Source organism: Psammomys obesus, unplaced genomic scaffold, assembly GCF_907164565.1.
Source record: "Psammomys obesus unplaced genomic scaffold, mPsaObe1.curated_primary_1811, whole genome shotgun sequence".
NCBI classification, from domain to species: Eukaryota; Metazoa; Chordata; class Mammalia; order Rodentia; family Muridae; genus Psammomys; species Psammomys obesus.
The window spans coordinates 16,007,545-16,031,144 of record NW_026596085.1 but is presented as its reverse complement, the minus strand read 5'-3'; the positions used below and the strand labels follow the sequence as shown (position 1 = coordinate 16,031,144).

At 51.4% G+C, this 23,600-nt stretch overlaps 1 protein-coding gene across 1 annotated transcript in view; it reads right to left on the bottom strand.

The window, feature by feature from the left end:
- Positions 1-23,600, bottom strand: part of Efcab6 (EF-hand calcium binding domain 6) — a 176,569-nt gene that overhangs the window by 39,689 nt on the left and 113,280 nt on the right. Inside the window, exons 17-21 of the mRNA XM_055627242.1 lie at positions 18,853-18,967; positions 17,137-17,270; positions 13,920-14,152; positions 7,613-7,709; positions 4,187-4,305 (exon numbers count right to left, since the gene is read on the bottom strand). Coding sequence (XP_055483217.1) covers positions 4,187-4,305; positions 7,613-7,709; positions 13,920-14,152; positions 17,137-17,270; positions 18,853-18,967 — 698 coding nt within the window. The remainder of the gene's footprint in view (positions 1-4,186; positions 4,306-7,612; positions 7,710-13,919; positions 14,153-17,136; positions 17,271-18,852; positions 18,968-23,600) is intronic.

The window sequence follows — 23,600 nt, the reverse complement described above, 5'->3', positions numbered from 1 at the left end:
AGACTGTAGGGAGAGCAACCAGGAGCCTTGTGCAGCTGGCATGGGAGGACTTCTCTATGGTGCTGTCTTAAGAGAGTGGCTTGATGGCTCAAACATCTGCTCCTCGGAATGAAAATGGTCAGCTTCCCAAACTGGTGCCCACTGGGCACATGTAGCAAACCCTGACAGAGCTGCAATCAGTGAGGTGGCCTCTGTGGTGGCCCCCATCCTGTGCCAGGGTACTTCTGCTCTCCCAGGCATAGCGCTCTAACCTTGCATGGAGCTGAGGGACATGGGGTCCTTCAGTGCCTGCTTCTTAACCCATTTTGGCGATGACAAGGTTTCCATGCTGAGCCTCTTGAGTGACACATTCCCACGGTGAACCTCTGTTCCTGAGTTTCTGCCCAGTCAGTCCTCTTTTCCAAGCTGCAGGCCCTGCTCTCTCAGCCTCTCCATCTTGAGGCATGCGCTGTCCAGACGTCACGCAGTTGGCATCTACAGAGGGCATCGAGGCTCTTTGGTGATAACAAGAGCAAGCTCACTTCCTGTCCGTGGAGGACAGGGGTGACAGCCTTCAGCATGGCTTCTTTTTCAGAGTTCTTGGTTAATTTGAATACTGACATACGGCACTCATATTGTAAAGCACGATTTTCTATCTGAAAATCTCTACATAGAACCCTGCCAGGATTGAGCACCCAGCAGCGCTGAGAATCTCGCTTGGTCTCCAAAGACTCTTCTGTCATGCTGTACATCATCTTCTATGCACATCCATAGCATTTTTTCTTCATTGTTTCCAACTAAGTTTGTTTTTGGATTAGCTGATTCCCACCCAAAGGAATGAGGCCATGAAGGCCTCAGAATGCCAATGTTGCTCCAGAGGAGGCCCTGGCCCAGCCCAGCCCACCCCTGTAGGCCCCAGGCAGGCTGAGGCCCTAGGCTTTTTCCAGAAGTTCTGCTTATGGAACACCCTTTCCCACAATCGGTGGCTTCTTCGCTTCAATGGCTGCTGATTCCGACTCAGCTGAGGTGTCCTGTCCTAGACCTGTTGCGTGGACACTGAGGGCAGAGCTGCCTCTCAGCTGGGAACCTCAGGAGCCAGTCAGAGTCTCCAGAATGACTGTGTGACTGAAGGCGAGCACACCTTCCCTGTGGTGAGGGGTTGGTCCTCAGCAGCTCCCTGTGTTCTAGCCAAGCAGGCTGCTCCTGTATGCTCAAGGCTCACAACTCCAGAGCTGCCTTCAGTGGGCAGCATTCCTTTGTTCTCTCAACTCCTAGAACCAGCCTGACCCCCTTGTGCCACCCAGGGCAATGAGAGGTACTCATGTGTGGCCTGCCTGCTGGATGAGCACACACCCAGCTAATTCCTGGAAGTGGGCTGAGCCTTCCTTACTTCTTGGTGGGAAATGTCCTTAGGAGCCATCAGGCGCACTGGGAGTTTGGACGAAGAGGAAAATATGGAGGTACCTGAGCCGCTGAGATTTGGGGTCAGTTTATTAATTTATCTCCACAGCATAAAGCAGGCCCCTCCAGACTAATCCACAGCACCAGGAAGAGCACTTCACAGGCTGAAGGAAGTGTTGAGTGAATAATGGATGCTCAAAGCCTTTTCTATCCAGATCTCTTGAGTTCTTTCAGAGTCAGGTTTTTGGAAGACCAGCATGCTGCTCTCCTCTGCTTCTTTTGGTCTCCCTGTTCCCTTGGACACGCCCAGACCCCCTGAGCTAGAGGGCATCATGGGGGTCCCAGCTGCTCCAGACTTCCTAGGCCCTTGTTTATCAGGAGCAGTGGGGCACACTGTCTTCCTTCACACTGTCGGTCAGCCCTGGTGGTTCACCTGTCTGACCGCTGTTTCCTGGTGCCACCTGATGTTAGGAGGCTACAGATGTCCTGAGAACTCCCATGGGGCCTCCTCACTGCTCATAGCACCCCCTGCTGCAAAAGCTTGTTCTCACCACCAGCCTTGAGTGGAGGGGATGAGGGTGAAGGTGATGAGGAGGTGATGTCCAGTTGGCATGCCTGCTGTCTGCTCCCCTTGATCTCCTCTGAACAACCAGGACCCTTTCTAATCTGAATTTCCATTTGGCTTACTGTTCTGCCTGCAGGTGCCCTGTATTCTCCACACATTGCACAGTGCCCCTGGTGGAGTCCTGGGCCCCCGAGGCTGACTGTGGGAGCTGCTCTGTACACCACATTCCAGGAACCTCTGCCTTCTCATACTGCCTCACTTCCGTCACTGCCGGCTCAATCCACAACACTCATCTCCTTTCCTGTCCTCCTGGAGAGCCTGCAGCCTCCTTCTGCTTGGCACCAAGAGCCCCTTTGGCCTCTGAGCTCCAGGCTGGTCTCCTGTAACCCCCTTCCTCCCAGCAGCTCAGGGAGGCTTCCAGGGGTCCTGCCCAGATTTGTCTTCCTACTGGTGTGTCGGCCTTCGGGACAAGGTCTACTGCGACCTGGCCTTCATGGAATTCAGCTGCCATGCGTGGGCGCACAATCTGATCACTAGAAGTCCTACCGTCTGTCTTCTGGATGCCCTGGCTTCCAGCAGCAGCTGGCCTGGAAAGGGACATCTTCGTCATGGCTCTCCTAGTTCATCCTTCTGCAGGACCTCTGTGTCCCACCCTGCTGTTCCAAGGAGATCCAGACAGATGGATGGCAGAACAGTGTGGTGGTGGCTCCTCCTCAGTGCCAGCTGGGACTCTAACAGCTTCTATAGCAGCATCCGGGTTTGGCCCTTGGTGGGTGGAGGCAGCTTTCTGATCTGGAAGAGACTCCCTTATTTCCTCCGGATCCTGACAGTGAGGTGTGGGGTGGAATTTGACACCCTACTTCCTCAGCTCCTCCTCTGGCTCTTGGTCCCCAAGTAACAACATAGTCTGTAGGCTTCCAGCCCTCTGGCATCTTTGTCTTCATTCCTTGCATGTAGCCTGAGCTTCTGTTTCTACTGGACAGTAAGTATCCACTCCTGGATTCTCCTGCACATGAATGACCCCTTCTTGAGGATATATCACAGGTGGCAGGTACTGCCATGAACTCTTTACCTTTGTCCTTTTCCCTTTGAACACATGAAGCCCCAGCCTCCCGTGTAGGAGAAACACAGGCAGAAACATACCACCCAATTCTAGACTTGGCCTGTGTTTAAGTCTTCTACCTTGGGCAGGTGAAAAGCTGAAACTGGAATGATTCATTCAGTGAGCATGACCCCGAGTGGGCATGCAATGCTAGCGCACAGCCTTCTGGGAACCTGAGGGCTGACCAGCATGGACTGGAGGAAGACATCATTCAAAGATGGAACTGGAACTCAGAGCACACTACACTGTTAGCTCAGAGCTCGCTGTAAGCTTATAGCTCACTGCACTGTTAGCTTGGAGCTATAAGCTTATAGCTCTGCTGCAGAGAATGCAGGAGCCTGAACTATGAAGTCTGCAAAGCTCTCCACTCAATACTGCTGCTGGGGGATACCCAGTTCTTCAGAGTCCTGAGGACCAGTGTGTCCACACTGTTGCTACCTAGTTGCTGTGACTTATGAATGTACCTTAATAAATTTTTGTCGTGCTTAAGATGAAACCCAGGCCCCAGTAGATTGTAGTCAGACAGTCCACTGTTGATCTGCCCTCCTACCCTTATGGATACATCCTGGCCAGCTGGTAGGTAACTCCTTGTTTTTTTTATCATTTTGTCAATCTGCGGACTGAACTAAAGGAGATAATCCTACACCTGTTGGAATGGCGAGCTCCAGTGTGAGGGTTGGGGCTGCAGAGGAGAGCTAGGTAGTGGCACACCACCCAAAATACATTCTGTCTGGTCTCTGCGGAAGTGTGCTGACTGCCAGCCTCGGATAATAGGTGCCTCCTTTCATCTCTTTAAATCATGTATTTGTGGTCTACAATCTGCTACCCCTGGCAGAGTCGCAGCTTAAACATAACCAAGCTGTCGGCCGTGGGTCCTAGCATGGGCCTGGCATGCAGGAATTTTGGAATGTATTGTGCCATCCTGATGGCATGTGAACCCCTGAGCAGACAGAACCACCACAGGTTGTTAGGTGTGTTAAGAAGAGCGAGGCCAGAGGGCAACCGCTGCTTTCTACCACGAAGGAGGAATAAGGACACAGGATTGATGCAACAGAAGAAACCCATCCCAGCGCCCTTCCTCCTGAGCCCTGCTGAGAAACTGCACTGACGTGACAACAGCCCCACCACTGCAGACTTACTTGTGCCAAAGCTTCTCGAATTCTCGAGGGGTGAGAGGGATGTCAAAGCCGTACAGCGCATTCTTGATGTCCCTTCGTCGAAGAATGCCGTTGCCTTCATTATCCGTTTCTATGAAATTCTAGGATGGAAGATGGCACTCAGCGACACGAAGAACACTCTACAGTGCTTCCCTGTGTGTTTTTAGCTTTTCCGTCTAAGGTGTGGAGGTGTAGGGGTATGAGAGGCTTGAGAGGCCAGGACTGTGCCGTGCCTTGGGGGGCTGTTTGCCTTCTGTATTTGAGACTGGCATGTGGGGCTCACTGGTGGAGCCCCAGGGAGAATTGCAAACCCCAGGATCCTTTCTTCACCACCCCTCCCCCTGCCACCCTCCAGCACCGAGATTACAAACATGGACCACACACCTATATTTTAAAAATGTGGGCCCTAGGGGTCAAACTTGGGACTTTATGATTGTTTTTGTTTGTTTGTTTGTTTTGAGACAGGGTCTCACTATGTAGCCTAGGCTGGCCTACACCAGACTGCTCTCAAACTCTCAGATATTCACCTGCCTCTGGATTAAAGGCGTGTGCCAGTATACCTGTTAAGCTGGCATCAAATGAATTATCTCCCCAACCAGAAATATTTCTAATGGAACTTGGTTAAATGATAAAACAACAACAACAACCTCCCCCCCCCAAAAAAATAAAAATAAAAACCTCTCGAAGAACAAGGAGTCACCTACTAGCTAGCCAGGATGTATCCATAAGGGTAGGAGGGCAGCTCAGCAGTGAGGCATCTGTCTACAGTGCACCAGGGCCTGGGAGTCATCTTAAGCTCCACAAAAATTTATCAAGGTGCATTCATAAGTCACAGCAGATACAAAAACGTAGCCAGGGCCAGGACGGACAAACTGTACACTAGTGAGATAAGGTGTTCACAGGCTCTGTGGGTGAGGTGCAGTGTAGAGACGGAGCTGCAGGGCGGCGAGGTAAAGGGGGACTTGACAACGAAATGCAGGAACACCTGGTCGCCATGCAGAAGGAATAAAGGTGGGCATGCCTTCCACACGGTGCACTCCTGGGCCACATCTCAAGACCTGACTGTGGAGGTTGAAAGTGATTCCTTGGGGAGGATGGGAGAAGATCTTCACCGAGATCAAGGCAGGGTAGCAAAAGAAAAAAAAAAAAAAAAAAAAAAAAGACTCCAGCAAGCGTTTCACAGAAAGGCCGGTTCCTCACTAACAATCTGCGGACTGAACTAAAGGAGATAATCCTACACCTGTTGGAATGGCGAGCTCCAGTGTGAGGGTTGGGGCTGCAGAGGAGAGCGGAGTAGTGACACACCACCCAAAATACATTCTGTCTGGTCTCTGAGGAAGTGTGCTGACTGCCGGCCTAAGACAATAGGTGACTCCTTTCATCTCTTTAAATCACATATTTGCATTCTACAATCTGCTACCCCCGGCAGAGTTGAAGCTTAAATATAACCAAGTTGTCGGCAGTGGGTCCTAGCATGGGCCTGGCATGCAGGAATCTTGGAATGCCTTGTGCCATCCTGATGGTGTGTGAACCCCTGAGCAAACAGAACCAGCACAGGTTGCTAGATATGTTAAGAAGAGCGAGGCCAGAGGGCAAGCCACTGCCTAGTGTGGAGACACACAGGTGTACAACCTGTCAGGGCAGACAGGTGTGCACAGAAAGCCCAAGGTGCCAGGAAGACAGAAGCCACAAGAACCCTTCCTCCCTCACTCTGCGAGCCCAGCGTTCAGATGGCACTGAACAAGTCAACTTCAGACCCATCATTCCTGAGGGCAAGCATGTCCTAGCAAACTGAGCCAACTGTGGATACCAACAGGATGCCTTGGCCAGGTGGGATTCATCATTCAAGGCAGGCTCAATGCTTGAAAACCTCTGGTGTGACCCATCGAATGGACAGTCTCTTACTCATCTCAACAGCTGCAGAATCCCGTGGCAAAATCTGACCCTCACTGGTGACACCTGCCTTCAGCAAACTAGGATCAGGATGGAGCTTCCTTAACTAGACAGTCCCAGAGCTGGCAACTGTACCTGCACATAGGAACCAGGAGCCACCCACTAAACGCAGGACAAGCATGGCCAATGGAAATACATGACCCTGGGTCAGAGCAGTGTGGAAGGAGAGGAAAGAGAGCTAGCCTGTCACCTGGGGAGGTGCTGGGGGAGGAGAGGATGGCCCTAAGAAGGGAGAAGAAAAGAGGCTAACCTGTCATGTTAGAGGGAGGACAGAAAAGAGGAAGCAGAGGAAAGGAGGTTACAGCCCTGCCTCAGTGGGCCACAGCACACCTTGTTGAGAACACAGTATGGAGCAGGCCAGGGCTTGAGGGAATCCAATGGAACTTTGCATTGGACAGGAGCCAAAAAAACAAAAACAAAAACACCAAGCCAACAGAAGGGCAAATGATCAAATCAGATTCAGTAGGGTCACCCATAAAGACGGAGGTAGAGCACTCCAGCATTCAAATGTGACCCTCCTAGAGGGAGATCACTGTGTCCTTGGTGACCCCATACCCTAGATTCAGGAGAAACCCAGTCTGCCCATTCCATCCTGGTATCCTGAGGTTTAGCTGTCACTGTCACTGTCAGATGGCATATCCATGACATCACAACTTATGAGATTGCTCATGCTGGTCAAGTGCCTTGGAAAGGTACCTCCTTGTCATCTTGTTAAGATGTGATAAGACAGCTCTGAAAATGCCTGTTGACTGTTATGTGAAATCAATGAGGACTTTTCCTGATTTTCCCTTTAAACTTTAAATCTTCCCCAAGCCCAAGCTAACAACAGGAATGTCTCCATGGACTCCTGAGTTCCATACTTTACTCTCACCCGTGACCCCGAAAGTAAGACTTTACTTGGGAAGACAGGCACATACACCATGAGCGACTTCTTTCCTCTATATCTGTGGGCACATGTGCACGTGTGAAGCTCAAGGGACAACTTGGAAGAGTCGGTTCTCTCCCCTTCCACAGTGAGGTCTAGGGATTGAACTCAGGTCTTCAGGCTTGGCAGCAAGTTCCTCTGCCTGCTGAGCCACCTCTCCAGCCCTTTATCATAACTTTAAGCATCTTTGATAGCTGCTAATGTTTCAAGAATAGAGTTCCCTCTTTGAGTTCACTTTCCTCAGCTGTTGAAAGCAGAGGTAGAATGTTACAGGCCTCTGTAGTTATACCAGCCCTGTTACTTAGCAATAATAAAAATATCCAAATGACTTCATCACAATTGCAGTCACTGATGGTGTTTTAGTTAGAACAAGGCCAAGACCATTCGGTGTTGGGGAAAGTCTCTGAAGAAGAGCGGGAACCAGCATCGTGGGTACCTGGCGCTGTCTCCCCATGTCCACGCTGCTCCAGCAGCTGGGTCAGCACAGCGGTCCTACAGAACGGAAGTGTGCTCCCATTCCCCGGCCTTACCTTGGATAGGTCTGCCCATCTGGTTTTGGCTTTGATGACAAGGTATTGATGAGCCTGGTCACAGGCTAGTTCGGAATCTGCCACCTTCTGTTTATATCTTAAAAGAAAAATAAACAACTGTGTTTAGAAGTGAGGGGCTTAGGACTCTCCCAAGGGCCCCCACCTCCACCTCTGGTGTCTCGAAGATGCTATTAACATCTATAGTTTCACATCTGGGCCAACTCGGTTCTTACAACACAGTCTTATTTCTTCCAGCTGCATGGCAGGGGGTCCTCTAAAACTTTATTTTCAGATTTAAGAAAAATTGTTTTTTTTTTTTTCCCCCAGCACACAAAGCTCACAGGGCCCATTTCCTCCCTGAGGGCTTAGAGAAGCAGAACATATGTATAATAGGACATTAAGTATCTTAAAGAGGAAATAACTAGCAACTTTTAGTTCTGATTTTGCAAGTCCAGGTGAACAGCAGAGGTGCAATTAGGAAGTACGGAGGTCCCTTCTCCCAGCCCCCAGTACTTTTCCTTTTCAAGACTTACTTTTCTTATTTCTAATGATATGCATGTACGTGGGGGGGGGGAACAGTAAGCGTGCAAGTGAGTGCAGGTACCCCCAGAGGAGCTGGGCTGCAGGTGGTTGTGAGCTGTTGGGACCTGAACTTGGGGTCTCCGTAGGAGTGGGGCATGCTGGTAACCACTGAGACATCACATCTACCATCTCTACCACAGCCAATGTTCAAAAGTCAAGCTTATAGGATTCAAAGGACATCACAATTCCATTATATTTATAGTATATATCGATAAGGGACGCTTAAAAAGACTTTGTGCTGTTGTCCCTAGACAGGCCTGCGTGAGGCACGATGGCAGAGAGATAGGGATGGACACCTGGGCTGTTCTGCCCACTTAGAAGATCTAGAAACTGGACAGCTGAGACCACTGGCCTGGTCAGTGTCTGCCCTGGGCCCTCTCTACCTGCCTCCTGGTACGGCTCCATCTTGCCTCTTCCACTTGCTTCTGGTACCACTGACTACACATTCCTTCTACCCACAGAGCAATGCCACGAGTATCTGGCCTCACCCATGTTTCTTCGCCATTGCTGTCCAACTGCCTACTGGACTCCTCAGAATCACGGAACTTCAAGGGTGGGAAAGGATCCGCTGCTCTGCCACCCTGGCCCTGTGGCTGTGGCCCCCTGGGGGCCTGGGAAGGCTGGCAGGACTGTGGTGTTTTTCTCCACTGGCTTGGATGGATGGAAGTCCAGTGAGACGCTGAGGGGTGGAGCCTGGCCTCCCTGGGTGACCCTACACCACTCGGAACAGCAGCTTTTGGCAGTCTTGCTCTGTGTCTCCACTTTCCAATGTAGCATGCTGACCTGAGTTGCTTTAAGCACTCAGCTAGGCGGCTGCATCCTGTTTACACAAGTAAACAACCGCCATCTGCCAGCACAGCGGGAGCCCCAAACTGGTAAATAATTTATCTGCACCAGTAAGTAACAACACCTGTGAAGAGGTGGGATCCTATCAGAAATGCCAGGCACACGAGCTTTTCTGTCCTGCCAGATATAGGCCCCTCACCTGGCCTATCAAGAGGAGTACCTTGAGATGAGACAGGGAGGGCACAAGGCCCAGCCATCCGGTCACCCAGGAAAACTGTCAGCGGGCTCCAGATCAGGGGAAGGTTCTCATGTTGTGACACATGGGCCACTCCAAATGGTCACTCGGAACAGCCTGCCGTGCTGACCTGCACTTGGAAACTTTGTGCCCTGGGCAGCCTGCTTTGGAGGCTACAGGAAGACTGATCTGTCCCCTACAGACACTTGTCCTGCATCAGCCTGGGATCTGGGCCTCCAGCACAGTCCTTCTGAACTCGTTAGCCCTTTTGAAGACACTGCACCTACAGATGACTGGAATCTGAGAGTTACTAAGACTGGAATAAAAGCTGGACATGCAGTATGTGTCTGTAATATCAGGACTCAGGGGCAGAGACAGAAAAAAATGTGTGAGTTCCAAGGCCAGCTTGGGCTATATGAAGAGATCCCGCCTCAAGAAGATAAAACAACGAAAACAACCCACACAAAAATGAAATGGATAACAAGAGCTCATGACCAAAGGCCATAGAAATCAAGGAAAATGAGGGAGAAGTACTTGGTAAATTTGAGGCAGTTTGTGAACTCAGAGGACTGTTAACAGCTTCTGGTGTTCTGGGAAGATACAAACATGCTGTCTGTTATGGGCACAGCTATGGCTCTGGGGCTAACACTGCCACTGGGCCCAGCCCTGGGAGTGTACCACAGTGTCCCTGGAGCAGTGCCGTAAAGGTTTGCATAGCGTCAAGAGTCCTGTAGCCTTAGGAGGAAGGCCAGGCAGGACTCTCAGGCTAAAGAAACTGAGTCAAGTGCCTACCGAGACAGGCCAACCAGTCAACACACTGCAGATAATTCTAACAGGCCCATAGTAGCACAATGAAATGCTGCAAGCCCCTAGGATGTGACCCAAAATTCAAGAAAGTCTCGTTAACTATCAAGGTAAAAAATGTATCAGCGTGCGCAATGCTGAAGCCATGAGATCCTATAGTGGCTGCGCAGCCCAGAGGCCTGACAGGAGCAAAGGGTGAACCCTTGAGAAGGTTGGATACATGGAAGTTCTAAGAAACCGAGATGGGGGAGGAAGAGGGCTTGCCACACATCAAGCAGCTCGTAAGTGTCTATAATTCCAGCTTCAGGGACCCAATACCCTTTGTCCTCCATGGGCATGCCGTTCCCCATAACACACACGCACACACACACACACACAAATAGACATTTTATAAAGAAAGCCATAACTGACACCCCGGCAAGGGGAGAGGGTGCTGACAGGCATAGCCCCATGAACTTGCAGTTTCTTACTGCGGAGCCCAGGGTTTACCGTGCCTTTAAGAAATCTCTACTGCCCCTCCACAGGGTTCGGTTTAGAATTTGTGTTCAGTTCTCAGAGGGCTACAGGAGGAGACACGGAGGGGCTTCAGTGTCATCAGAGTCTGTGGTAGAATGGCCCCACGGGAGGCACAGATCACGGGAGCATCTCTGAGAACAAGTGGAGACCTGGAGGGCTCCCTGCGTTGGTCACCTAGCAGGCGGCAGCTGACTGCACAGTGTTCTGTGATAGGGACCTGCACAGTGTACCTTTGTGACAAGGCCCCATGACAGTGCATGAGCTTGTATGATGGTGAGGGGCGGGCAAGATGGCCGGGGCTGCTGTGTTTAACAGGAGAGCGGGAGACGGGACCCAGCCATTCCAGCAGGGTCCACAAAGAGAGAAACTGTTTGTAGCTACGAAGCAAACAGTAGCTCATTCTCTCTTCCACAGAGCAATAAGCTCTTGAAGTCAAGGGGCAGGAGAGGTCCAGAGTGGAGGGGGCCCAGCCATGGGAACGGGAGGTTTCTAGAAATGAATGGGGTCAGGTGGCTCTGTGGAAAGGGCCAGGCTCCCAGGAGACACCATTCTCCTCCCTGCCCTCCATTTCTCCTTGGGGTCACTCCAACTCTCCTCTCAGACCCAGCTCCTCCCTCCCTAGGGTCAGACAGGATAGCCTCCTGACAGAGCCCATGGGGTATCAGGAAGCCCAGCACAGGGTCTGGCCAGAGAGCAGCACTCTCTTAAAGCTGTGTCTTGCTTCTGATCTTGGAGCTGTGTCTCCCTGATGCCTGGAGGCCTGCCCCACTAGGACCCAGGCTCTGCTCCCCGGATTCATCCTCTACTCTGGGGCTGCTGAAGGATCTTTCTATAGTACAGTCTGACTTCTTCATCCCGCAGCACATAAACCTACCTACCTGCTGGAAACAGGCAACTCTGCCACCTGTGAGGGGCTGCGCTTCATCCTCTGCCTTAGTCCTACTCCTTCCCCCCATCTCTAACCGTGCAGCCATGCCTCCACCAGCAACTTCTGAATGTGCCTGAAACTTCTGCTCTGTGAGTTTTGAGATGTCATTCTCTGGCCTTTAACAGCCTTCTATCAATCGATAGATTCCCACCCACACTTCAAGGCCCAGCTCAAGTGTACCCACTTCTTCTGGATACCTGTCTCTGCCCTCCTAGTGTCTCAGTGTGGCACTTTACTGCTGTGCCCATATCTCAGCTTCCAGCCTGAGCTCCTGGCGCAGCATTGGGTCCTGTTCACATCTGCACCACCGAGGCCCAGAACAATGCCCAGCACTGTGTTAGTCTATTGCAAATATCCAGCAAGCGAACCGATACGAGCCAGGACAGATCACTAGATGGGTGAGTCTATGCTCTGGTGCTGGAAATTTCCACAGCTACTCTGAACACATTCTCCAAAATATTCTTTGGCCAGATTTTTTTAATTATTCTTTTTTTTTAAATTTATTTTTTTATTAATTACAGTTTATTCACTTTGTATAATCTATGTGTCTGTGTGTGCATGACTCTGTGATAAGTGCATGTGAGTACAGGTGCCCAAGGAGGCCAAAGATCTGCCCAGGTCTGCCGGGAGCTAGAGTTACAGGCGGTTGTGAGGTGCCTAACGTGGGTACTGGAAACTAAAGCTAGGTTTTCCGCAAGAGCGATGCAGGTTCGCATTCTCTCTAGCCCTCCACACTTTAGTCTGAATTATGTGTGTGTGCATCTGTGAGTGGACACGTGCATTCGAATGCAGGTGCCCCATGGAGATCAGAGGACAGTATCGGGTCCCCTGCATCTGGGGTTATGGGTGCTTGTGAGCCTGGACGTCAAACTCAGGCCCTCTGTGTGGTCCGTGAGCACCCCTAACAATGAGCCATTCATCTCTTAACTCCCTGGCGGGACTGTTCTGGTTCCATCTCAATGCTAAGTAGTCAAATCTGACATTAACACCCCTTAGGACCTGAGGGGGGAACATGGCATCCAGCTCATGTGTCGTGTGATCACTCTGCTTAGGATTTATAGCCATCTTCTTGCTTTTCCGCCCAGGAATAAATGCATGAATTCTGGGGGAATTAAGCAAAGTTCATGGCCAAAGGCTCTCTGTAGCTTTGCCAAGTCTTACCAGGGTGACAGGGTCATGCCTCTAGCAGCTCCGTGTGCCTAGATACAAGGAATGCTCGCCTGCAGCCCCTCCCTGGAGCCATCGGCACCAGCGTGTATGTGGGTGGGGGAGCCCCAGTCAGTGTCAGGGTCAAGAGTAACAGGCTAGGAAGACGTCTCAGTTTGTGAGTACCTGCCTTACCAACACGAGGACCCAAGTTTTAGCCCCAGCAGCCATGTAAAAAGCTGGCTGTGGTGGCACATGCTTGTAATCACAGTGCTAGGGGGGTGGAGATGGGAATTCTGGGCTCAATGACCAGCCAGCCTAGCCACGAAGTGATCCCCAGATCTCAGCGATAGGCAGTCTCAAAGATAAGGTAGATGGCTCCTGAGGAACACCACTGGGGTTGACCTGAGGCTAATCTCTGACCTCCACACACATGTGTACACACCCACACATGCACATACACACACATACACACAAACCCTGTAAAAAGAATGATGCAGTAACTGTCAAGGCAAGACCAGTGACTCTGCTGACACGGCAGCTTTCTACCGATGACAACGAGCACGCCTATGACAGGCGTCTCTTAGGTGATGGTCCCACTCTGATCTAAGAAGGTCAGACAGGCAGACAGTAAACCCTGAGTGGACACTGACACTCTCCTCCTGGCTGCAGTGAGGCCTTGTGGGCCAGGAGGGGGGTTTAGGGGCTCTGCTGGCCGGGATAGGCTGGAAGCAGGTCCCTGTGTCTCCTGAGAAGATGCCACGGATGGGTCTGTGCCTCCCTACATTCTCACCCATGGCCTGGATGAACACCTGGAGCGGAGGGGGAGGAGATGGGGACACACCTTGGTCGTGTGGACAGTTCATGAGTTACCTGACAAGAAACACCAGAACCTTTGTTCCCGTGCAGCCCCAACCTGCCCCACAGTGGCCTCGAAGTGTGTGTCCAAAGGTTTCTGACGCTTCAGCCTTCAAAGGCTGAGCAGAAAGCCACACACGCAACTCCATGCAGAGAGACGGACAAGTATGTGCACGCGTTTACACATATGTGAAAAAGCCTGAAAAGATAAGCACTTAGCTATGGAGAGACGCTCCCCACGGTGAAACCAGGAGTGTCTTATCTGATTGTTCCACCTACCATGTAGTGGGCTGTGTGTTTGTGTGTTTGTGTGTGTGTTCTCTTAAACTCAGAAAAAAAAAAGAAAGGTGGCTCCGGGGTCACTTCTGTGTCCCATTGTGGCTGCAGCAGAACAGCCAGCCTTCCGGGACTAGCACATACTAACGGCTCTGCTCACACACCCGCCTGCTTACCGAAGGAGCCTTTGCGGTGCCTCGTCTGATTTCCAGGGTTTCTTCTCACACAGGTTCTGAAACTCCCGGAAGTTTAGGGTGATGCTAAGTCTCAAGCCCAGGAGGCCGAGGAAGCGCTCAAACTCTTCGTCCTTCATGTTGAGCAGTAGGTACTGTAGCAATCTGTGAAGATCATGCATGTTGATTATGCCATCTCTGTCAGTGTCTATTTTAAAGAAGGCAGAGTAGGGGTCCTAGAAACAAAACACACACGTCAACGCACTTCCCTTCCCCGCCCTCGAGCCCCTCACAGCCACCCCCCTGCAGGGACATCGCTTCCGGGGAGGCTCCTGGGGGATGCTATGGCTCCTGTCCTGGTCCTAGATTCTTCTTCTGGGGGCTGGAAACCTGGAGTTGGAGATCGTGGGCAGCTTGAGACAGCACACGGAGAGTGGGGAGAGTAGGTGGGCTTCCTGGGGGACATAGAGCTCTCCCTGCCCTGGAGCGTTCCGAGTGTCTGGCCACTTCTCTTTTTAGGTAAGCAAACCCTATGCCAGCATTCACACCCAGGAGCTGCCTGCGCCATGGCTCTATCTGGAAGGCTGGGCACAGGCAGTGTGGCTTTGAGGAAGGCATCTGGCCTTGACACCCTTTGTTTCTTATCTATAAGATCGCCAAAGAATTCGCCACCCTTTGGGGGCCGCTTGGGATGTTTTGTGAGTGTGTTTTGAGCTGTTTGCCACTTTGTCAGTTGAGACTCTTTCTGGACCAAGTTAGGCCACAATACACATTGCATCTCTCCTGCAAAGCTGTTGGCATGGCCCCAGCACCCTGTTTCTGGAGTTCCCTCACACAGCCCTGTCCTGGGAACTTGTCTGGGAAGCACCATGCCGATCCCATCCCCAACAGCAGTTGTTCAGAATATGAGTTGGCCTGTTCCGTGTTCGTATCTAATTAAATGCTTTGGGATTTTGTGGAAAGTTCCAGCTGAGTTTGCGCACTGATCCAGTCACCAGACCGTGCTGTGTGCAGACACTGTGCTGAACGCCATGGGGATGGCTTTAGATGACCCGGTTCTGCCTCTGTCACTGTCATGCTGAGGGGAGGGGCCTCTGCTGGAGCCGGCTCAGCAGAGGCTCTAAACCCATCTGTTCACTGCTTCCCTCCAACTCCGGCCCTGAGTCTCTCATACTCCAGTCTAGGCACCATGTCCAGACTGAACAAGACCAAACCTCTTGCTCAATTTTCCCAGGCCTCTTGCCTTGGTAGAGGGTAGCTTGCTCTGACTTACTGCTCAGACCACATACTCAGAGTCCCAAGTCTGGTCTCATGCATGTGTCACTCATCCCACGTGCTCCCTGCACCTGGAACCTACCCTTCAAGCCCACCTCCTCAACCCCACTTAAAGCCCCCATCCCTCAGGAATCTAACAAAATCCTGGCTACTGTCCCATCTGCATCAGATAATCCCTGTTGTGCGGCCCAGCCCCTGTGCTCTGTGCCTCCCTTACAAAGAGCCCAACTCATGAACTCCTATCTCTTCCCATCCCCCCATCCCCCTGCTGCTGATGCCCATGGCTGCCTCGGCCATGTCAATGAGCCTGCCTTCCAGTCACGGTCTCTGCAAAGCTTGTTTCTGCCTCAATCTTTGCCTCTGCCTGAAGGTTGATTCACCAGCACAAGACCTGTGCTCCCATCTGCCTGAACTTGTGCTATGCCCTGTACTCGAATGTGACAAAGCTTGTTGGGTAAATGAGGCTGAGTACGCTCTGCATTTCTCTCCATCTCTGAGCACCAGGTTCCCCAGCCTCTGCTCCATAGGGGGGCTGAGACTAAGGCAGATGTATGTGTTCACCGCCTGGCATATGTGAAGCCTCACTTATCTACCAACTAAGCAATCATCATCCTGTACGGCAAGCAGGCGGGACTGTGCTGAGCAGTGAAGAGACTTGGAGTACTGGGCTGAGCAGTGAAGGTATGAAAAGGATTCTGGTTCACTCTGCTTCCAAGGGCCTGCAGGCTGAGTGCCCTAAGAGCCAGCAGATCCATGTGGGTCACATGGAAGGTTTAAGGAGGACAGGAAACCAGAGTGGCCAGAGCCATCCCAAAGGAGAGGAGGGCTTGCTCAGGAGAGAGAGAGAGAGAACGTGCAAATGCAATGAGGGCCATGCCAGAGCAGAGCCAGATAGAAGCAGAGCCACGTGTGGATAAGGCACCCTGTTGGGTCAGAGGCACAGTGGGTGACGGAAAATGGAGAGCAGAAAGGTAGCTTATGCCACCTTCCCATGGGTCTGCGTCATCATGCTCCTGTCTAAAGGAGCAGGATGCAGGTGCAAAAGCCTCATCTGTGGACACAGTCAGAGGCGTGCTGCTGAGCATGTCCATGGCAGCCAGGTGACTGATGGTCCAGCCCACGGGGGCCAGAGAGGACGTGGATGTGACTCCTACTAGGGCATGTCCTCAGGTCAGCACGGGGTCTCTGGTTCTCCCATCTTCCTCCCCAGCCTTGTCTGCTGCCTCCCAGTGGCCTACCCACCTGGCCACAATCCTCTCCAGTTAGGAGTGGATTCCCACTAAGCCAAGTGTTCTGCCCTCACAGGGGCACCATTATTAAGCTCATCTTCCTTCTCTAAACCCTTCCTACTTCTTACCGTGGAGTTTGGGCCCCCTGTCTACCTTGCCCCTTGCATGTCTCATGTGCAGGCCACCGTGCTTCTGTCCTGCTGTGTGCCTTCTCCTTCCTTTCCTACCATGAGCAGGAATCCTTTCCTCCTCTGGGGAGTTCACCTTAGAGGACCTTGCCTTGTCCCACAGCACTCTACCCAGACACCCCCTCCCACCCCAGCAGCCAGCCAGTGTCTATGAGTTGCCCCTCACTATCTGTATCTTGGACAAGAGAAGATTCCAGGGCAGCAGGGCACCCCGGCGTCTAGCACAGACTCTGCCATGCAATGATCGTCAACATTTGTTTGGCGAGTGAATAAGCGCAAGTGGGTGTGTGCAGGATCCCACTGTCCAGTGGGTGGCCAGGCTCCCTGAGAAGAGGGGTTCCTCATTTCTACCCTCAGTGTTGATTGTGCATCTGAGCAGGGCGGGGTCTCAAGAGTCAGGCTCCCCACCGCAGCTTAGTCCCTGTTTCTGTGTGTCCCCCGGAGCCACCAGGCCTGACTGGAGCTGTGGGGGCGGGGGGAGCAGGGCAGAACCTGAAAGAAGCTATGAGGTGGAGAGTCATGTGTTACCCGGAAGGACTCCTTCACTTTCTTGGGGAAAAGTTTCACGCATTCTTCTGCAGATATGAAGAAGTCGTCAGGGTTCATTTTTGTGCTGGAGCGTGGCTGCAGGGAAGCCATTTCCAGCTTACTCTGCAACATGTCTGGGAGGATCAAGAGGGAGCCTTCCATTAGCTCTGCACCCGCGCCTGTGTCTCCCTCAGTGCCCTCCCTTCTGAAGCCTGGTTGACTGACGCTCCACACAGCATGGCCCTCCACGGTTTCGGCATTGCAGTGTTTTCGGGACCCACCTCCCTTCCCTCCCAACATGTCCCAGGAAGGCTCTTATCTAACGAGGATCTTGGTCCCTACCACATGGGGCACAGGCACTCTAAACCCTTGGTGTGTACCCCTGCCCCACGCTTCTGTCCTTCCTAGGTTTGTCTCCTGATTCCCGGGGCCGGAAGGGACTTCGGCCCCTTCCTTGCTCTCTGGAGAGGAGATGAAATTCAGTTTCTGCCCATTAATTCGGCAGGCTTTCCTCCACATGTCCTTGTCATGGGGCATCACTGATGTCAGCATGCCAGGGGGACGTCCCAGAGTTCACAGCCTTGGACAGTGGGGGACTCCGGGCAGGGAGCGGATCTGCCCTTAGCAGAGATTCTGGCACATGGTGAGCATGTGACACTTGTTTGGCGAGTGATGGGCTGCAACTGTGTGAGTACTGAGGTTCGGAGCTGACCGAATCACCAGTGGACACATCTCTCGCAAAGAGGCCTCTTTAACTGTCCCATAAGGATGACAGAGCGGCTCGGGGGCAGGGTCTCAGAGCTAGACCCTTCTAATTACATGAAGAACCAGATTCCCACAGGCCCTTTCAGTACAAGGCAGCGTATGGTGTGCTGTAAATGGGGCTCCCGGGGTCCCTGGCTGCCTAAGACAGTGCTCGGGACTGCAGGGCTAGACATTTGATGGCCATTTATCGCCTCCTCATTCATCCCATGCTCACCAGGTGGTGTCATCAGGCTACACATTCTAGGACATGGCTGCAGTAACATGTGGGCTCTTTGGGAGATGACAGGATGGGGTCAGAGCTTTCTGCCTTCTATTTTCTCCATCTTAAAGTAGGGGCTACTTATTCCTTGGCAGACCGTCTGAGCTGATCCCTGTGCAGTGGCCAAGGACTGCCAGAGAGCAGGAGGCACAGGTGGCCAAGGATGTGACTCAGCTCTGCCTTACCTCATGACACAAAATATGCTCCCTAACTTTTAAGGGCCATTGAAGATGGGCAGGACAGGCCTTGGTGGTCTTGGGTGTCTAGACCTAAGCCCTAGAATGTCTGCATCCCCACCTGTTAAGAGGAAGGAGCTTGTGGGCTGTATCGCTAATTTTTAAGTGTGTGTGTGTCCATTCCCCAGTATTGCCAGTTTGAGCCCACAGCGTCGTGCATGCCAGGCCAGACCTCCGGCATTAAGCTACATCCCCAGCGCTCCTGTAACCATCTTTCATAGAGGAAAGTCTTAACGGCAGTGATGTGGGAGCACTCTCAGGTCCATCCAGAGCTCTAAGTCTGCAGCCCACTCCCAAAGATCTGATGAAAAGGCTGAAACACAGATGGGATTAGGCAAAGGTGGCTCCCACCTCTCAGCTAAGGCTCTTGTCACATGAGCAAACTGGTGGCACTGCCAGGAAGGACCTGTGGTGCCGTCAGGCCCCAAGGGACGCAAGCACCCGCCGGCTGGCTACCTTCAAATCCCATGGCGAAGTCCTGGTAGCTCATGCCCTCCTTCTTGAAGCCTATCTTGGAGGCCAACTGTGAGTACTGGTTGTCATTCATAGGCATCTCACATTCTTCTAGGACCTAGCAGGGAGGAGAGCAAGAAGGAGAGAGGCATCAGGATATTTGTCCCATATTCCTCTGAGCCTCTGCGGGCTCCAACAGTCATTATTACTTGTCTGGCCCCTACCCCGCCCATGGCTGCAGAGGGTGGGGCCAGCCTCCCGTGTCCCTAGACAGAGGCCAGGCTTGTTTGTGGGGCTTGTGAGTCAACAAAGGGCACAGGCAGTATGACCCTCAGACACAGCCAGCTCAGCAGTGCTTTGCCAAGACTGTCAGCCAAGGTGCCCAGCTTTCTTATCTCCTGAGTAGCCTCTGAGTCTTGGAAGTTACCTTTTTTTTTTTTTTTTTTCACTTATTTTCTGGGAATTGAAGGCACAATAAAGTCAGTTTCAGGAGGTAAAATAAGATTGTCCCTCAACTGAGTATAAATTCTCCTGAAACTCACACCAGGAGACAGTGCCAGTGTCAGGAAGGTCCAGGGGCACCAGCTGGACACCGCAATCTGTGCTATCCTCTCCATGTTGCCCGACACTGGTCAGTACAGGGAAGGAGTTCATAGGCCAGATGCCATGGCACAGACACCCACAGTAGCCAGCTGTGTTCCTGTGTACCTTGTCCACGGCCCACCAAGCCTGCCTCCATTGCTCACTTAGCTTGGCTCGAGCCTTGGCAATGAAAAGAAGTATCTCAGGAGCCTGGCACTGGCATCCCCCTTTTCTCATGATCACACAGCATGCGGAAGACATGGGCATGAGCTGAGAGAGTCAGGTGGTTCTGGTGTTGCCCTAAGCTGAGAGCAGAGGGCCAGCGGGGGCAGGTCTGGGGTGTAGGCATAAGACAGGGCTGGACCCCCTTCCCTCATCCTCACTGTGTGATGCTGATCTCTGACTGCATGCCTTGCACAGCGCTGAGCTCTCTATGGCACCCCAGAACATCTCATTTCATCCCATCAGGATCTCAGAGAAAGGACCTTTTGGAACCCCGGTATAAAGATCTGGAAACTGAAGCTATTGAATTGCCCTGGTCACCTGACCTAGGAGTGGCGGGGCTGGGTCTCAAACCTGGTTCTGCTCGAAAACCAACTCGTACCGTTGGAGTAAGGAAACGAGGGCAGGAAAAGGATGGGGAGTTAGAAGTGTGCCGTACACACAGAGAGAAAGAGGGGCTGCCTGCTATGCAACCCTGGTCCTTACCCAAATCCCAACCGGAAACACAGGACAGGCTAACTGGAGTCTTGGCTAATACCTCAGGACCCCCCCCCCTCCCCGCAATGGGAGTGTGCAGGAGGCCACTAAGGTGCTGTGAACAGGTCTTTTCTAGTGCCTGCATCTTCCCTGGAGGCTTCAGAAAGTGTTGGACAGTGCAGGGCTATGAGGTACTGCCTTCCAACTTGGCTGCAGACTTCCTGAACAGCCTAGTATAGTAGCCACTGTTAATTTCCATGTTGCCCATTCTTTCTGGTGTGCAGGGAAAGGGTGTAGGGAGCTTTAGGTTAACAGTGGGAAGATGGCTGATATATCCTTCCTGGCCTCAGCCTTCAGTGTGAGTGCCTGCAGGTGTGCGCACACGTGTGAGTAGACAGGCCATAGTGTGCTGAGGGCGGGACTAGGAGCCTCGGGGATTGTGGCGTTACTGAGGAGAGGTGTTGAACTCCAAGGCCATCCTTTGGGAATCCCACGCCATCTGTCCTATTCTCTGTCTGCGTTCCCAGGCCCAGCTCTGGGGAGGCTGCTGTCGCAGCATGGGGCCCAGCGAGCATTTAGATGGAACACTGCAGCCCACACAGAAGCACCCAGAGGCAATGGGTCTCAGGAGTGAATAGATGGGTTACTCACTTAAAAAAAAAATAACTTCATATTTTGAAAACAATCACACATGAATTATTCACTGCCAAGTCCTCCTGCTTAGTCCTTTCACAAAAAAACATATGCAATGGAGAGGGAAAAAAAAAAGTCTGCAGGCAAATGTTTCCCAGCCTCGAGGGTTGTGAAGCCCCAGAGGGACATGGGAGCCTTACACAGCTTGTCCAGTGGGCTGGGTGTGCCGCTCCCCAGGTGCCCAGAGTGCCACAGAGCATTCGAGGCCTCTCGCTGCTGCCAAGTTTCTCCAAAGCACTGAGCTTCCCCAAGGCTGTATCCCTCTCCTCTGCAATGAGCACAGCAGCCAGTTCAGAAGACTCTCCCCTCTACTCCTGACAGCATCTCACAGGTGGCTGGGCCCAACCACAGCCTTGGGATAGACTGAAAACCCTCTATCTACCCAAACTCCATCTTTTCTGGGAGACACTCCCCTGAAAGCCCCTGGAAGAGTGACAAATAGCATCAAATATTTTCTCTTATTCTTTCCTTGGTTTCGTGTGTGTGTGTGTGTGTGTGTGTGTGTGTGTGTGTGTGTGTGTGTGTATACAGGTTTTAGGTTTTGCTCACTAAATAGGGTAGATTGGCTAACCAGTGTGTCCAGGGATCTTCCTATCTCTATCTCCCCAACACTGAGATTCCAGGATTGTGCCACCATCCATTTCTTATTTCATGTGGTTTGAAGAATCAAATTCAGGTCGCAAGGCAAGTGCTCTGATAACTGAGCTATCTTGCCAGGGCTGGTATTTACATTTCTAATGCTCCAAATGGTCACCTGTTAACCCTGCTTGGGACAGATTTCACTGTAGAGAGAGCCTTTCTCGGAACCCTGGTAACTTACTGAATTGGTGGAGGGCTTTGGGAGCTCTGAGTGGCAGGTGCCCACTGTTGGTGGCTGAGGGGACCCAGACCTTTCTGCTTGGGACAGAATGGTCATATCGACATATGGGGTCATATCTACATATATGACATGTCTGTTGCACCTCTGTGTCATGTTTTTGGTATTTTTCTCTTGAGGTTATACCACTACACAATCCATCCAGAGTAACATTGCATCACTCCACACACACGGCAGAAACCTGGAAGCCACTTGAGGCCCCTGCTGTCCTTTCTGCTATGCTGTCATTTGTTATATATATATGTATACATACATGTGTGTGTGTGTGTGTGTGTATCAAACTCTCCAAGGCCTCCATCACTTCCTGTGTATTTCTGTAAGTTAAATGTAGCCAACTGCTCTCTATTTCCATGTGCATTCATGTGGGCACGTGTGTGAGGCTGATATAATTTCCATGTGCAGTGTGCATGTGCGTAGGCACACTTGTGTAAGGCTGTGTAAAAAGAACTTTTATTTGCCTGTTTCAATTGTTGTCTTGGAGGATTATTGCCTCCGCCTAACCTAGGCCTAGTCCTGGAAGCTTCTAGCTTCCGTACAATCTAACCTAGGTCTAGAATGTTTTCAGCCTCTAACACTTATAGCTGAATAAGCTCACCCTTTCTTGTTCTTTCTGAGCTCTGGGCTGGCTGGTTCAACTCAGCTGTTCTGGCTCAAACTCCTCTCCCAGCTAACTTATATAATCTGGCTTCTCTCTTAGCCCCTGAATTGTTCTGTGTGGCCTCAAACTAATTCCAGCACTCTCTTCTAATCTTCTGGCTCCTTCTCATTCTCTGGCTCATTTGGTCTTCACCTATGTCTAGCTTGTTCTCTCATTCAGTCTCTATAAAACTATCCCAGTTAAACTGCCTCCTCTTTTTCATTGCATTGTGCCTTAAGTAGCTTCCCTTTCCTCTTTCTTCTCATTATAGTTGGACTTATATTATTCTGTCAAATCTTCTCTGATTTCACTTTCTTTTTCTGCCACTCAATCACACATCACTTTCAAACATGCGTGTTTGTATTCCAGCCGGGTCACACAGACCTAAAAGGTCTTTGGATGTGATCTCTTGCCAGAGCAGCCATGTTTCCGAATTAATTCCTCTACAAGGCTGATATTGGGCATTATCCTCAACTCCTTTGCTTTGAGGCAGAGTCTCCTAATCAAACCCAGAGCTCATTAATATAGCCAGTATTGCCAGCTGCTCCCCTTGAGGATCCATGCTTCTGCCTTCCAAGGCAGAAATTATAGGAGGTCAGGCCAACCTTTAATTCATGTGGGATTTGGGGGATGTGAATGCCATGCCTCATGCCTACAGGCAAGAACTGTAATCACCGGGATGGCAAATGCTTTAACCACCTGGCATCTCCTGTTGGCACTTCTTTATCCCTTCATGGGGAGCACTTGAGTCTTCCCATTATCTCATTCCTTGAGCTTGGGAACTTTCTGCAACATGGCTGGTACGAAAGATGGGCTCATGGTGAGTTACCTCAGGTTTGTGTCTTCCTTCTGTTCTGCCTTGTTTAATCTGAAGACATCCATTTGTCTCCATTCTAAAAAGGAGATTTTGGATGCAGAATTCCAGCTGACGAGGCTCTGGCTTTGGGCCCACCCTCCCCTCCAGTGTGTTTGGCCCATTATCTTCCAGCTCAGACATTCTGCTGAGGGTTGAACAGCCTCTTAGAACACGGTTCACACTGCTCACTCTCTGATTTGGGTTTTTGGCACCTTGTCTCTGATCTTGTATTTATTCCACTTTGGATTTTTCTGAGTTTCTTAAACTTACAAGTTTAAGCCTTTGAGGAAAACTGGACTGTTTAGCACTTGTATATTCACATGCTCATACATACTTGTCAGAACACACACACACACACACACACACACACACACACACACACACACACACACACACACACACACACA